General features: G+C 57.1%; 1 protein-coding gene across 2 annotated transcripts; it reads left to right on the top strand.

Annotated features, from left to right (window-relative positions):
• The first annotated feature begins 143 nt into the window (after positions 1–143).
• Positions 144–11,672, top strand: PRPF3 (pre-mRNA processing factor 3). 2 transcript variants are annotated; one of them, XM_030473817.1, is made up of 16 exons: positions 144–214; positions 1,211–1,392; positions 1,880–2,010; positions 5,347–5,493; positions 5,870–5,953; positions 6,057–6,277; positions 6,784–7,090; positions 7,286–7,452; positions 7,959–8,041; positions 8,668–8,811; positions 8,899–8,998; positions 9,371–9,484; positions 9,908–10,026; positions 10,869–10,952; positions 11,056–11,117; positions 11,461–11,672. In XM_030473817.1, exons 2-16 carry the CDS (start codon positions 1,248–1,250, stop codon positions 11,605–11,607), a joined length of 2,055 nt encoding a protein of 684 aa, XP_030329677.1. In that variant the 5' UTR covers positions 144–214; positions 1,211–1,247; the 3' UTR covers positions 11,608–11,672. The 2 variants fall into 2 exon arrangements, with proteins under 2 accessions (XP_030329677.1, XP_030329678.1); XM_030473818.1 differs by lacking the exon at positions 144–214 and adding an exon at positions 4,195–4,281 and having other exon boundaries at positions 1,210–1,392.
• Positions 11,673–12,030: the final 358 nt, after the last annotated feature.

The raw sequence follows: 12,030 nt of genomic DNA, 5'->3' as shown, positions 1-12,030 counted from the left end.
CATTCGGCTACGCCCCGTGCCTCAGGCCGCGCCCTCCTCAGAAGCCACGCCCACCCGCCGGGGGTCACTCCGTCCTCCTCCCGCCCAGAGCCCCGCCCGCCTTCCCGCCATCCCCCGCCGCGAGCGGGCGCGCAGGCGCCGCGCCGCCGTTTCCGGTTCCGCCGCGACGTGCCGTCGCCGTCAGGGGCCGCCGAGCGGGCCCGGGCCGCGCCCGGTGAGAGACCGAGACCGGGAGCGGGAGCGCGGCCGCGCCGGGGGGCACCGGCGGGACCGGGGCTGGGCCGCGGCCGAGGGGAGCGGGGGGGGCCGGGCCGGCCTGAGGGGAGGTCGCGGTTCGCGGCGGGGGAAGGCGCGTGTCGGGGCCCGTTGGGGGCGGGGAAACGGGGCTTTAGCGGCTGCGGGGCCCTCGGGGGGCGCCGGGGCTGGAGCCGCTCAACACCCCCCCCCCCCCGGGGGCTGTTCCCGCAGCTCCATGGAGTGTCCCGGGGGATCTGCGGCTGCCCCAGCCCTGGCAGTGTTCAAGGCCGGGTTGGGCACAGGGGTTTGGAGCAGCCTGCTCTATGGAGCGTGTCCCTGCCCGGGGGTTGGGGCTTTGAACGGGGGATTTGTCGCTTTCAGCCGCGGCGCAGACCCCGAATCGCTGCTTTGGGGTGAGCCCCGGGGGCTCTTTGGCTGCGTCTCGTTGGGCTCTGGTCAAACAGCCCCGAGTCCCGTCGCAGGGAGAAGCTCTGAGGTCAAACGTGTTCCCTTAAGAGGATTTTGTCCCATTTCCGAATGAGATTAGAGCCCGGGCAGGGCATTAACCATCACTGGCCGCTCCGCCTGGGGCTGGATGCAGCAGAACCAGCCCGTGGTTGCTCCCAACCTGTCAAAGCCCATCGGTACCGGGCCTGGAAAGACCCACCAGGGCTTTGCTGAGGGGTGAGGGACCCCCCGAGTTCTCCTCCTGGTGCTGGTGGATCCATGGGGCAGATGTGGGGTCTGAGCTCTGCAAGTGCCGGTTCCATTGCACGGCTTGATGGTGAAGTCTCTTGGGGTTGGGTTGTGGGTTTCATGGGGCTGAGGCTCCTCCTCGTTAATGCAGCTCGTTAATGAAGGCAGAAAAGCCCTCCCCAAGAGCTGTTGGTGCTGGGAAGCTTTGCTACAAAGGAGAGCGTTCCTGCTGAGCCCACGTTTGACTTGCTTCTGTCCTTCTCTTTCTTCTTCACAGCTCCAAGCAAGATAAGTCTGTTTGGGTCCTGGCCACGATGGCTCTGTCCAAAAGAGAGCTGGATGAGCTCAAACCATGGATCGAGAAGACAGTGAAGCGAGTTCTGGGCTTCTCGGAGCCCACCGTGGTCACTGCAGCGCTCAACTGCGTGGGGAAGGGCATGGACAAAAAGAAAGCGGCAGGTAGGAGCTGGGGGCCCAGCCTGGCCCTGGGGAGCTTCAAACCCTGCTCACACCCCGTGGGGGAGGAAAGAAGTGCAGGAAAAGCCCCACGTAGCCTTAAACCAGCCTCTGGAGCAGCCACACCGGGCTGATTCCAGCTTGGGCTCATGAGAGAGGTGCTCGGAAGCATTGGAATACGTTAAGAAAACCAGGATGGAGCCAGGATATTAAAGGCTCTTGTTCTAAAGCAGCTGGAAATGAGAATTTCACCCTTTTGGTGCTTTTTGTTTGCTATTTAGAGCCTAATTTCCCCAATTGAGGTCTGGGGTCCCTTAATCCCTTAGTTTAAAGCTCCTGACAACAGGATCCCCAGATCCCAGCGCGCAGCCACATTCCTGCTGGAGTAGTTGCGTTGAATCCCCCTTCACTCACTTCACAGCTTCCCAGAAATCCCTGTGGATTCTCCCACTCCGTATTCTAACCTGCCACAATTCCTCCTCTTTTCCAGACCACCTCAAACCCTTCCTCGATGATTCCACCCTGCGGTTTGTGGACAAGCTCTTTGAAGCAGTGGAGGAAGGTCGAAGCTCCCGACATTCCAAGTCCAACAGTGACCGGAACCGCAAGCGAGAGCTGAAGGTGATTATTGATTATTGATTGCTTTAGTTGTTAGTGGTTTGCTGTGGTTTGGTGGCCTGGAGGCAGCGCTGGTTCTCTGCCACACTTTCCTCTTCCAGAGAGGTACATCTTGGAATGCTTAAAGTTCAAGAGAAAAGACTCTTCTCCATGATGAAGTGTGTGAGCCTTTACCTGCCCGTTCTTTTCCCTTCAGTTCGTTCCCGATCTCCGCTTGGCTCCCCCAGTGGAGTCACTTCATCTCTGTTCTTTCATACTCTTCACCTTTGTGTTGGCAGCACAGTGTTTTCACGGGATTAGATGCTCCCAACAGCTTCCCACCGCTCTTCCCAGCGGCTGTTCCCGTCAGGGCTCTGTGCTGGGTCATCTTGAAGGGCTTTCATTCCCTTTTTCCATCAGGAACCAATAGAGGGGGGTGTTTTGGCAGTGCCAAAGGTTAGACAGGCTGGAGAGGTGGCTCAGTGTGGACCTCATGAGGCTCAACAAGACCGAGTGCAAGGTCCAGTACATGGGTCAGCCTGAAGAAGGCTCCGCGAAGACCTTAGAGCAGCTCCAGTGCCTAAAGGGGCTCCAGGAAACCTGGAGAGGGGCTTTGGACAAGGGATGCAGGGACAGGACAGGGGGAATGGCTTTAACCTGCCAGAGGGGAGACTGAGATGAGCTCTGAGGCAGTTGTTCCCTGTGAGGGTGCTGAGGCGCTGGCACAGGGTGCCCAGAGAAGCTGTGGCTGCCCCTTTAAGGGCTTTAAGGTCCCTCCCAATCCAAACCAGTCTGGGATTCTCTGATTCTCCTTCCAGCAGGGATTTAAGAGCTCTCTGGTGTCTCTCCCACCCCACATTGGCTGCGAGGGGGGAAGTCTCGTGCGTCCCAACCGCTTGCACTTCCTCTCTTCCCTGGAGGTCTTCACGTACCAGCTTCTGGAGTTAAACCTCTCTGAGTGGAACAGGGGCCACTCTCTGCTGCTCCCCACTCCCACAGTGAGTCCCCTTCACGTTTCCAGAGGAAGCTCTTTCGTGCCCCCCTGTTTCTGTGGGGCAGTTTCAGTCCATGTTGACCTCAGTGAGCTGGAATAATCCCGGGCAGGATCTGGATCCCCTCAGGCGTGGTGGGAGCTGCCTCCACTCCCTGTTTCTGGTAGAGTCTTGTCTCTCCTCCCTCTGGCTGAGGCTTTAAGCAGTGCTGGGAAGGGGCCGGGGCCGGTCACCAGTTAACAACTGGTGTTAAAGGAGTTGCCACCCTGAGGTGGCAGCAGCACGAGCCCGGTTACTGCTCCTCAGGGCTCTGGCCGTGGCTCAGTGTTCTGCAGCTTTCTTGGTCACAGCTGAGAGGCCGCTGAGCACCTCTGGAGCGTTTCTGTGCTGTGGGTCTGGTTGAATCCAGGGGGGCACAGCCAAAGGGCGAGGTTTTGGCTCACCTGATGGATCCTCCCTGCTCCCATTGACCCTCCTGCTGCTGATTTCTTGGGGAGATGGTGGAGAGACCAAACCATCACCAGCCCCACCACTGCTTGGTGGTGCTGGGACGTGGTGGTGCCTGTGGATCCCACCTGCCTTCACACGTTGAACTCCAGTTCCCCTCTTCCTGTGCCCACCTTGGGGCTGTGGTGTCCTCTCCTGTTCCTTGTGGCCGTGGCAGAGAGGATCTCGTGCTGGGGCCGGGTGTGCAGTAGGTGGTTCTTCTCCAGTGGAGCACATCTGGGCTCTCTCCTGTGACCACAAATGGCCGATGGTGTCCTCAGCTTCCCAAAAGCAGAGCTGGGAAGCAGAACAGACCTGTCCTCTTCTCTTGGCTCAACCTACTGCTAAATCATCAACCTCCTCTCCACAGTTCACTTTCTTGGAGGTCCTCCATCGAGATGTAGATCAGTGTGAGCTGCTGGAGCACGAGATGCTCTGGCGGTGGTGTCAGACGGTGGCTGTACTCACAGACCAACATTCCCCTCACCCCAGTGCAGGCTTTGGAGCTCAGTTGGTACTTGCACGCTAAGATCTTGTAGCAACAAGATCCAACGTGGTGGATTAACCCTGAATGGCACTTCCTGCTCGTGTCTGGTGTCTTCATCTCGCTGCCTTCCTCTCCTTGGTTTAACTCTCGTGGGGTAGGTCATTGCTTGGGAAGTTTCAGGAACTAAAAGTAATGGTTTACACACTTTATACTATGGGCAAGTCCTTTCTCTTGAACTTGTAGGTTTTCCAAGAAGTACCTGTGTGTGGCTGAGGAAGTGTCCTTGTAGAACCGTTGTAGTGAAGAAGGGATTGCGACTGATTGCAACCGGTGTGTATCTTCTCTTTTCAAATAACACCTTGACACACACACTCCAGACCCAGGGATGCAGCCAGTCACCCACCACAACCCATGGCTGCAGCCTCCCAACCCAGGGGTTCACCTCACCTTTGGCTTGGTGACCCTCAGGAGTCCACCAGGGTGGTGGTTGCTCCGGAGCAGCTCGGGCTGAGCGCGGTGTCTTTGGATCTGAGCTGGAGTTGGAGCAGGGGGCAATGCTGTGGTGTCCTGAGCTGCCTCAGGGCTGGGGCTGCAGCCTCCTCTGGGGAGGATGTGGTGGGACAGTGCACATTCCTTCACCAAACCCTCTGAAGTTGGTGGAAGAGCTCAGGCTGGAGAAGAGAAGCTGCGCGAAGACCTCAGAGCAGCTCCAGTGCCTAAAGGGGCTCCAGGAAACCTGGAGAGGGGCTTTGGGCAAGGGATGGAGGGACAGGACAAGGGCAATGGCTTTAACCTGCCAGAGGGGAGATTGAGATGAGCTCTTGGGCAGAAGCTCTTCCCTGGGAGGGTGCTGAGGCGCTGGCACAGGGTGCCCAGAGAAGCTGTGGCTGCCCCATCCCTGGCAGTGTTCAAGGCCAGGTTGGACACAGGGGCTTGGAGCAACCTGCTCCAGTGGAAGGTGTCCCTGCCCGGGGCAGGGGTTGGAGCTGGAGGAGCTTCAAGCTCCCTCCATCCCAAACCACTCTGGGGTTCTAAGACATGGAAACTAGTTTAGTCCCATCAAGTCAGTTGTGGGAAGGTCTCTCCATGTTGCTGACCGAGACCTTACATCTCCTCAGCGCCAGAAACCCCTTTGACCACCAGAGAATGATGGTGGCTTTTACACAGACACATCCCTGAGATGTCTCCTGTCCTTCCTGCTTTTGCATGGATCATCATTGGTGCTTGTCTGGTGGGGGACTCATGGGAATACCTGTGAGTGCTTCCCTGGAAATTCCAGAGCACACTGAGGTGCTGCCCGTGCCGGATCTGCTCCATGCGGTGCTTTCTCATCTGGCCATGAGGAGAACCCTTTGATGTTAACCACAGCTTTCTCCTTCTCTCCTTTTACATCAGGATGTGTTTGGTGATGACTCTGAGGTATCCAAGGAATCCTCTGGTGTGAAGAAGCGGCGCATCCCCCGATTCGAGGAGGTGGAGGATGAGCCTGAGGTTATTCCAGGCCCACCATCGGAGAGCCCGGGGATGCTGACCAAGCTTCAGGTCAGTCTGAGCTGCCTGTGGTTGAGAGCTTCAGTCCCAACGTGCTTGAGTCTTTATCTCAACTCCTGTTGTGAGCGAGCACGTGGCAGGTTGCTCTGGGCCACCCTTCCCGGGGTGCACCCGTTGCCTGTGTCACTTGCACGTTGGGTTGATCATGATGGGAAGCCTTCAAGTGAGGAGGGTTTGGGTGTTCTCTCTGCACAAGCTTGGTAGGGTTCCACTGTCAGTTCCTTCTCCATAGCTGGAGGTTGTTGGTTGGAGCTGTTTGCTGTGGTTGTGTCCTCACCAAGCGGGGGGGTGTGTGTTTGTGGTGGGGACCCTTCTTCTCCTTGTGGCAGAGGGAAGGAACGCTCAGTGCCCACTTCTCTTCCCACAGATCAAGCAGATGATGGAGGCAGCCACCCGGCAGATAGAAGAGAGGAAAAAGCAGCTCAGCTTCATCAGCCCTCCAACACCCCAGGTACCACTGGGGGCCAGAGGCACATCCCACAGCCCCCATTTCACCTGGGCCGCGTTGGCTTGGGTGTGCTGGGACATAACAAAACCTCCTTCTCTGTCCACAGCCCAAAATCTCTTCTTCATCCCAATCGGAACGTCTCCCCATTGGCAACACCATCCAGCCCTCCCAGGCAGCCACCTTCATGAACGATGCCATAGAGAAGGCCAGGAAAGCCGCAGAGCTCCAGGCCCGCATCCAGGCTCAGTTGGCTCTGAAGCCCGGGCTCATTGGCAACGCCAACATGGTGGGGTTGGCCAACCTGCACGCCATGGGCATCGCGCCGCCGTAAGTACCCCGTGGCTGCTGCTCCCTCCCTGCTCAGTCCCGCTCTGGAATGCCGTGGAAGGTCTAAGCAAGGGTGTCACTGCTGTGGTTGGTTCCCCAGCAGTGGCTTTAACAGCTGCTGAAGGAACAGGTTTTCTATTAAGAAAGTGAAGTGGGTTTTGCTCCATCCTTGGGTGAGACTCTCAATGTCCACACGTGGGATTTGAGTCCTTTCTGGTGGCATAAATCAGATTTCAGATGGGGGGGGGGTGTGTGTTTGGTGCTTCCCATGGAGTGAAGAATCACAGCATCAACCAGGTTGGAAAAGACCTTTCAGCTCATCAAGTCCAACCATTGCCCAGCACTGCCAAGGCCACCACTAACCCATGGCACTGAGGGCCTTGGCTTACCTGGTGTCAGACACTTGCAGGGACGGTGACTCCAGCCCTGCCTTGGGAAGGTTGGTGTTTCCTTCAAAGGAATGCCATGCTCGTGTTTTAAGGTGATGTCTCTTGTCTTGCCCCCAGGAAAGTGGAGCTGAAGGATCAGACAAAGCCCACCCCACTGATCTTGGATGAGCAAGGCCGAACTGTTGATGCTACTGGTAAAGAGATTGAGTTGACTCACCGCATGCCAACGCTGAAAGCAAACATCAGAGCTGTGAAGAGGGAGCAGTTCAAACAGCAGCTTAAAGAGAAGCCCTCAGAAGATATGGAGTCCAACACTTACTTTGACCCCCGGGTCTCCATAACCCCGGCCCAGAGGCAGAAACGAACCTTCAAATTCCATGAAAAAGGCAAATTTGAGAAAATAGCCCAGAGGTTGAGAACAAAGGTACTGGAGATGTGGTCAGGAGAGCACGGGAGCCAGGGTTTGCTCAGCCTGGAGAAGAGAAGGCTCCTTAAGGGGAGACCTTAGAGCAGCTCCAGTGCCTTGAAGGGGCTCCAGGAGACCTGGAGAGGGGCTTTGGACAAGGGATGTGCCGTTTGGAATGACCTTTATGTGCCCATTTCCTCTCCTTGCTCTCAGGCTCAACTAGAAAAGCTGCAGGCTGAGATCTCCCAGGCTGCCAGGAAGACGGGGATCCACACCTCCACCAAGCTGGCTCTCATCACCCCCAAGAAGGAGCTGAAGGAGGGGGAGATCCCAGAGATAGAGTGGTGGGACTCCTACATCATCCCCAATGGCCTCGACCTGTAAGTAGCTCACTCCACAGGTTGGGATCATTCTCCAGGAGGAAACTCCGGGAGCTCCATGGGGTGATGTGGTGGGTCTGTTGGGTGCTTGGGTGACTTGGGTCAGATTATCTGCTCCAGCTATTGGATTCCACCTCTTGTCACCTACATTTGCTCCCCAAGTCTTGCTGGGGGCTGATGGTGGTTGGCTGCTCCTCTCCCATGTTGTCTCAGGTGGCTGCTGGGGGGCTTAATGGATTTTGGTCCAGAGTTAATAGAATCCCAGAGTGGTTTGGGTTGAAGGGAGCTTAAAGCTCCTCCAGCTCCAACCCCTGCCACGGGCAGGGACATCTTCCACTAGAGCAGGTTGCTCCAAGCCCCTGTGTCCAACCTGGCCTTGAACACTGCCAGGGCTGGGGTTGTGCCCTGATCTCTGCTTTATTCATTTCCCATGGCTTGTGTTCATGAGGGAACACGGGAAGTCAGGCTGGGAGTTCTGCAATGACCCCCAACTCTTTCCCTTCTAGAAAAGGTGGAACATCTTCCAAGAGAGACGAGTACTTTGGGATCACAAACCTCGTGGAACACCCGGCACAGCTCAACCCACCAGGTAGCACCAGTTCTCAGTGATCTGCTCTTAAACGGGACACAAAATACTCCAGATGGCCAGTGCTTGGTGGCACTTGAACCCCAGCTCATAGCACTGCAGCCCAGTGGGCACCCTGTGCCAGCGCCTCAGCACCCTCACAGGGAAGAGCTTCTGCCCAAGAGCTCTCCTCAATCTCCCCTCTGGCAGGTTAAAGCCATTCCCCTTGGCCTGTCCCTCCATCCCTTGTCCAAAGCCCCTCTCCAGGTTTCCTGGAGCCCCTTTAGGCACTGGAGCTGCTCTAAGGTCTCCCCTTCAGGAGCCTTCTCTTCTCCAGGCTGCCCCAGCCCAGCTCTCTCAGCCTGGCTCCATGGCAGAGCTGCTCCAGCCCTCGCAGCAGCTCCGGGGCCTCCGACAGCTCCACGTCCCCCTCGTGCTGTTGCCCCAGAGCTGAACACAACATTTGCCTTTTCAATCAAAGCCAAGAGTAGCAGAACCCCCACTTTTGTCTGTTCCACGTGTGGTGCAAACACCCCCCGGCACTGTGGGGTCAAGGTTGATGAAGTGTGGGTACAGCAGCATGTGGTGCTGGGTGTTCCCTGGTTTTCCTTTGCAGATTCCCATTCATCTTTCCTCATTTCTCTTCCCAGTGGACAGTGACACACCGGTGACTTTGGGTGTTTATTTAACTAAGAAAGAGCAGAAGAAACTACGGCGACAGACTCGGAGAGAAGCGCAGAAGGAGCTGCAGGAGAAGGTCAGGCTGGGCCTGATGCCACCTCCAGAGCCCAAAGGTGAGAGTTCCTGTGGGCCGTGAGCCAGCAGAGCACCAGCCCGAGCCAGCAGCAGCCTCTGACAGCTCCTCTCCCCTTCCCTTGCAGTCAGAATCTCCAACTTGATGCGAGTTCTGGGCACAGAAGCTGTCCAGGACCCAACAAAAGTGGAAGCTCACGTTAGAGCACAGATGGCAAAGAGGCAGAAGTAGGTGGCACGTTGGTTTTTGGGGTTATTTTGAGATGCATTTAGTGCTGCTGCTGCTGCATTTGTTTGGAGAGAAGGAAATCCCTGAAGTGATGGAGTGAAGCAGGTTGTGTGTGTTGGGTTTAGAGCCTGTTTTGGCTGCCGGAGTGATTCCCTTTGAGGTGTGGGTCTGGGCGATCGACCCTTGTGCCCTGTAGTAGAGTCTGTTCCCCTGAGGCTGATCACTGGGGTGGTTGTCACTAAGTCAGGCTTCCAGGGAAGAAGGGGAGGATGATCTGGGGGGGTGGTGAGGGGATTCACGAAGCTGAAGCCGCTTTGGGGTGCGTGGCTCCCGTGGCGGGAGCTCACTGCTGCCTCTCCCTGTGCGTGCAGAGCTCACGAGGAGGCCAACGCTGCCAGGAAGCTCACGGCAGAGCAGCGGAAAGCCAAGAAGGTCAAAAAGCTGAAGGAGGATGTTTCCCAAGGGGTTCACATAGCGGTGTACAGGTGAGGCTGGGCTGGGGCTCCTGCTGCTGGGCACGCTCCTTCTCTTCCTAAATACATGGCGAATGCCCAACGTGCCGCTGGGGAGGAGCAGGCAGGTTTCCCATTCAGCAAGCATGAAAGAATCCCAGCCAGGAGTCATTCACTTTGTCCTTAACTCAGGGCGTTGCAGCCAAGCACTAAAAGAATGGCTCAGATTTGGAGCATTTCAACTGGGATTGAAGTTGCTGCTGAGGAAGAGCTGGTTCCTGCCTGGCAGAGCTGACCTTGGCGGCCAGAAACCTGCCAGAGGGAGGCTGAGACGAGCTCTTAGGCAGAAGTTCTTCCCTGGGAGGGTGCTGAGGCGCTGGCACAGGAGGAGCTTCGTGTGTGGTGACAATGCTTCTGTCTTGCCACGAACGTTTCTTTGTTGTTTTCCATTCTTAGGGTCAGAAACTTGAGCAATCCAGCAAAGAAGTTCAAAATCGAGGCGAACGCCGGGCAGCTCTACCTGACAGGAGTGGTGGTTCTGCACAAAGATGTCAATGTGGTCGTGGTAGAAGGAGGTGAGGACTTCGGGAGCGGGTTTTGGTCACAGCAGAGTGTTGAAAAGCCAAAATTCCCAGGAAAACTGTTGACTGAGGGTGGCAGAAGGACAAGAAGTCAGGAGGAAGTTTGCAACTCCCTGAATTTAGCCTTAGTTACGGCTCTAACAGGGTTCTGCTGAGTGCAGAGTGTGCTGGGATCCAGGTAGAATCCCAGCGCGTTCCGGGCTGGATGGAAGAGCCTTGGATTTGAATCCTGGCTGCTCTGAGTGACGAGAGGGTCAGTTCTCTGCTGCAGCTCCTTGTGGTTTGCTCTGTTGGAAGTGATGCTTCGGAGGGGTTGAAGGGTGCGTTTAGCAGCAGGAGAGCCAAGTGCCGTGCCCAAGGCTGCCCACAGCAGTGTGTGTGCTTCCAACACAGAACCCCCCTGTGTGCTCGGAGCACCCCCAGAGCGGGAGCAGCAGGTCAGGGAGGGGATCCTGCCCCTCTGCTGCTCTCTGGGGAGACCTTAGAGCAGCTCCAGTGCCTAAAGGGGCTCCAGGAAACCTGGAGAGGGGCTTTGGAGAAGGGATGGAGGAACAGGACAAGGGGAATGGCTTTAACCTGCCAGAGGGGAGGCTGAGATGAGCTCTTGGGCAGAAGCTCTTCCCTGTGAGGGTGCTGAGGCGCTGGCACAGGGTGCCCAGAGAAGCTGTGGCTGCCCCATCCCTGGCAGTGTTCAAGGCCAGGTTGGACACAGGGGCTTGGAGCAACCTGCTCCAGTGGAAGGTGTCCCTGCCCGTGACAGGGGTTGGAGCTGGAGGAGCTTTAAGCTCCCTTCAACCCGACCTGTTCTTGGTTGAACGTTCTTGATTGTTCTCCAGGCCCAAAAGCACAGAAGAAATTCAAACGTCTCATGCTTCATCGAATAAAGTGGGATGAGCAAACAGCAAACACAAAGGGCGAGGGTGAGTGGAGGACCCTGTGCTGGGGGGGGGGCAGTGGGGCTTCCCCGCTCTTCCTTTGGGACTAAAATCATCTTTATTGGCTGGTTTTGGGGTTGTTTTTCAGATGATGATGAGTCTGACGAGGAGTCTGTTAAGAAGACAAACAAATGCTCTCTGGTTTGGGAGGTGAGTTGGGGGGTAGCTCCAGAGGGGAGGGTTTAACCCTGGAGGGCATCGACTCCTGTCCCTCTGCTGGGGTGGAAACGCTATTCCAAGGCTTTGGAACGGATGCAAACCTGCTGCTGTGGCAGGGGTTGGAACTGGAGGAGCTTTAAGGTCACTTCCACCCCGAACCAGGCTGGGATTATGTGATTCTCTCTCTGTTTTCATGGTGCTCTTGAGCTGTAGCAGCAGTAGGACCGTAGTCACACCTCAGACTGGAAAGCCTTCCCTCCTGGCTCTGTTACACCCCTTGTAGCCACATTTCCAACAGCGATGCCTTGGACTCCATCCCTTTCCCCCCTCCCAGGGCACCGCCAAGGACCGCAGCTTCGGGGAGATGAAGTTTAAGCAGTGTCCCACAGAGAACATGGCGCGGGAGCACTTCAAGAAGCACGGCGCCGAGCACTACTGGGACCTGGCCCTCAGCGAGTCCGTGCTCGAGTCCACAGACTGAGGCGGGGCCCCCCAGCCCCCCCTGTCCTCACCCTCCTCCATTAAAGACCTATTTTTTAAAGCAAAGCCCCCGTTCCGCTCGTTCAAAGCGGGTTAAAGCCGCGCTGAGGCTGCTTGGGGTGGGGGGGTACCCGCTGCTGAGGGGGTTTGTGAGGGGAAATGAGGGGTGCGCACCCCGCGTTGGGCTCCGGCGGGGCAGGATCCGCCTCTTCCTTCGTTATTTATACTATAAACTGCTTTATTTTGTACCGCCGAAGCTGTTTTAAGCCCTAACGTAGGGCTCAGCCCTTCGCCACCCTCACACTGGCGGCAGCCGCCATCTTGCGCGGCGGCGGGGGGGGGGGGGGGCGGGGCGGGGGGGGGTGTGAGCGCGCCAAGGGGCGGTGCGGCGCCGGGCGGGACGGCGCATGCGCAGAGCGGCGGC

Source organism: Strigops habroptila, chromosome 22 (assembly GCF_004027225.2).
Source record: "Strigops habroptila isolate Jane chromosome 22, bStrHab1.2.pri, whole genome shotgun sequence".
In the NCBI taxonomy this organism is placed as follows: Eukaryota; Metazoa; Chordata; class Aves; order Psittaciformes; family Psittacidae; genus Strigops; species Strigops habroptila.
This window is presented reverse-complemented; position numbering and strand designations above follow the sequence as displayed.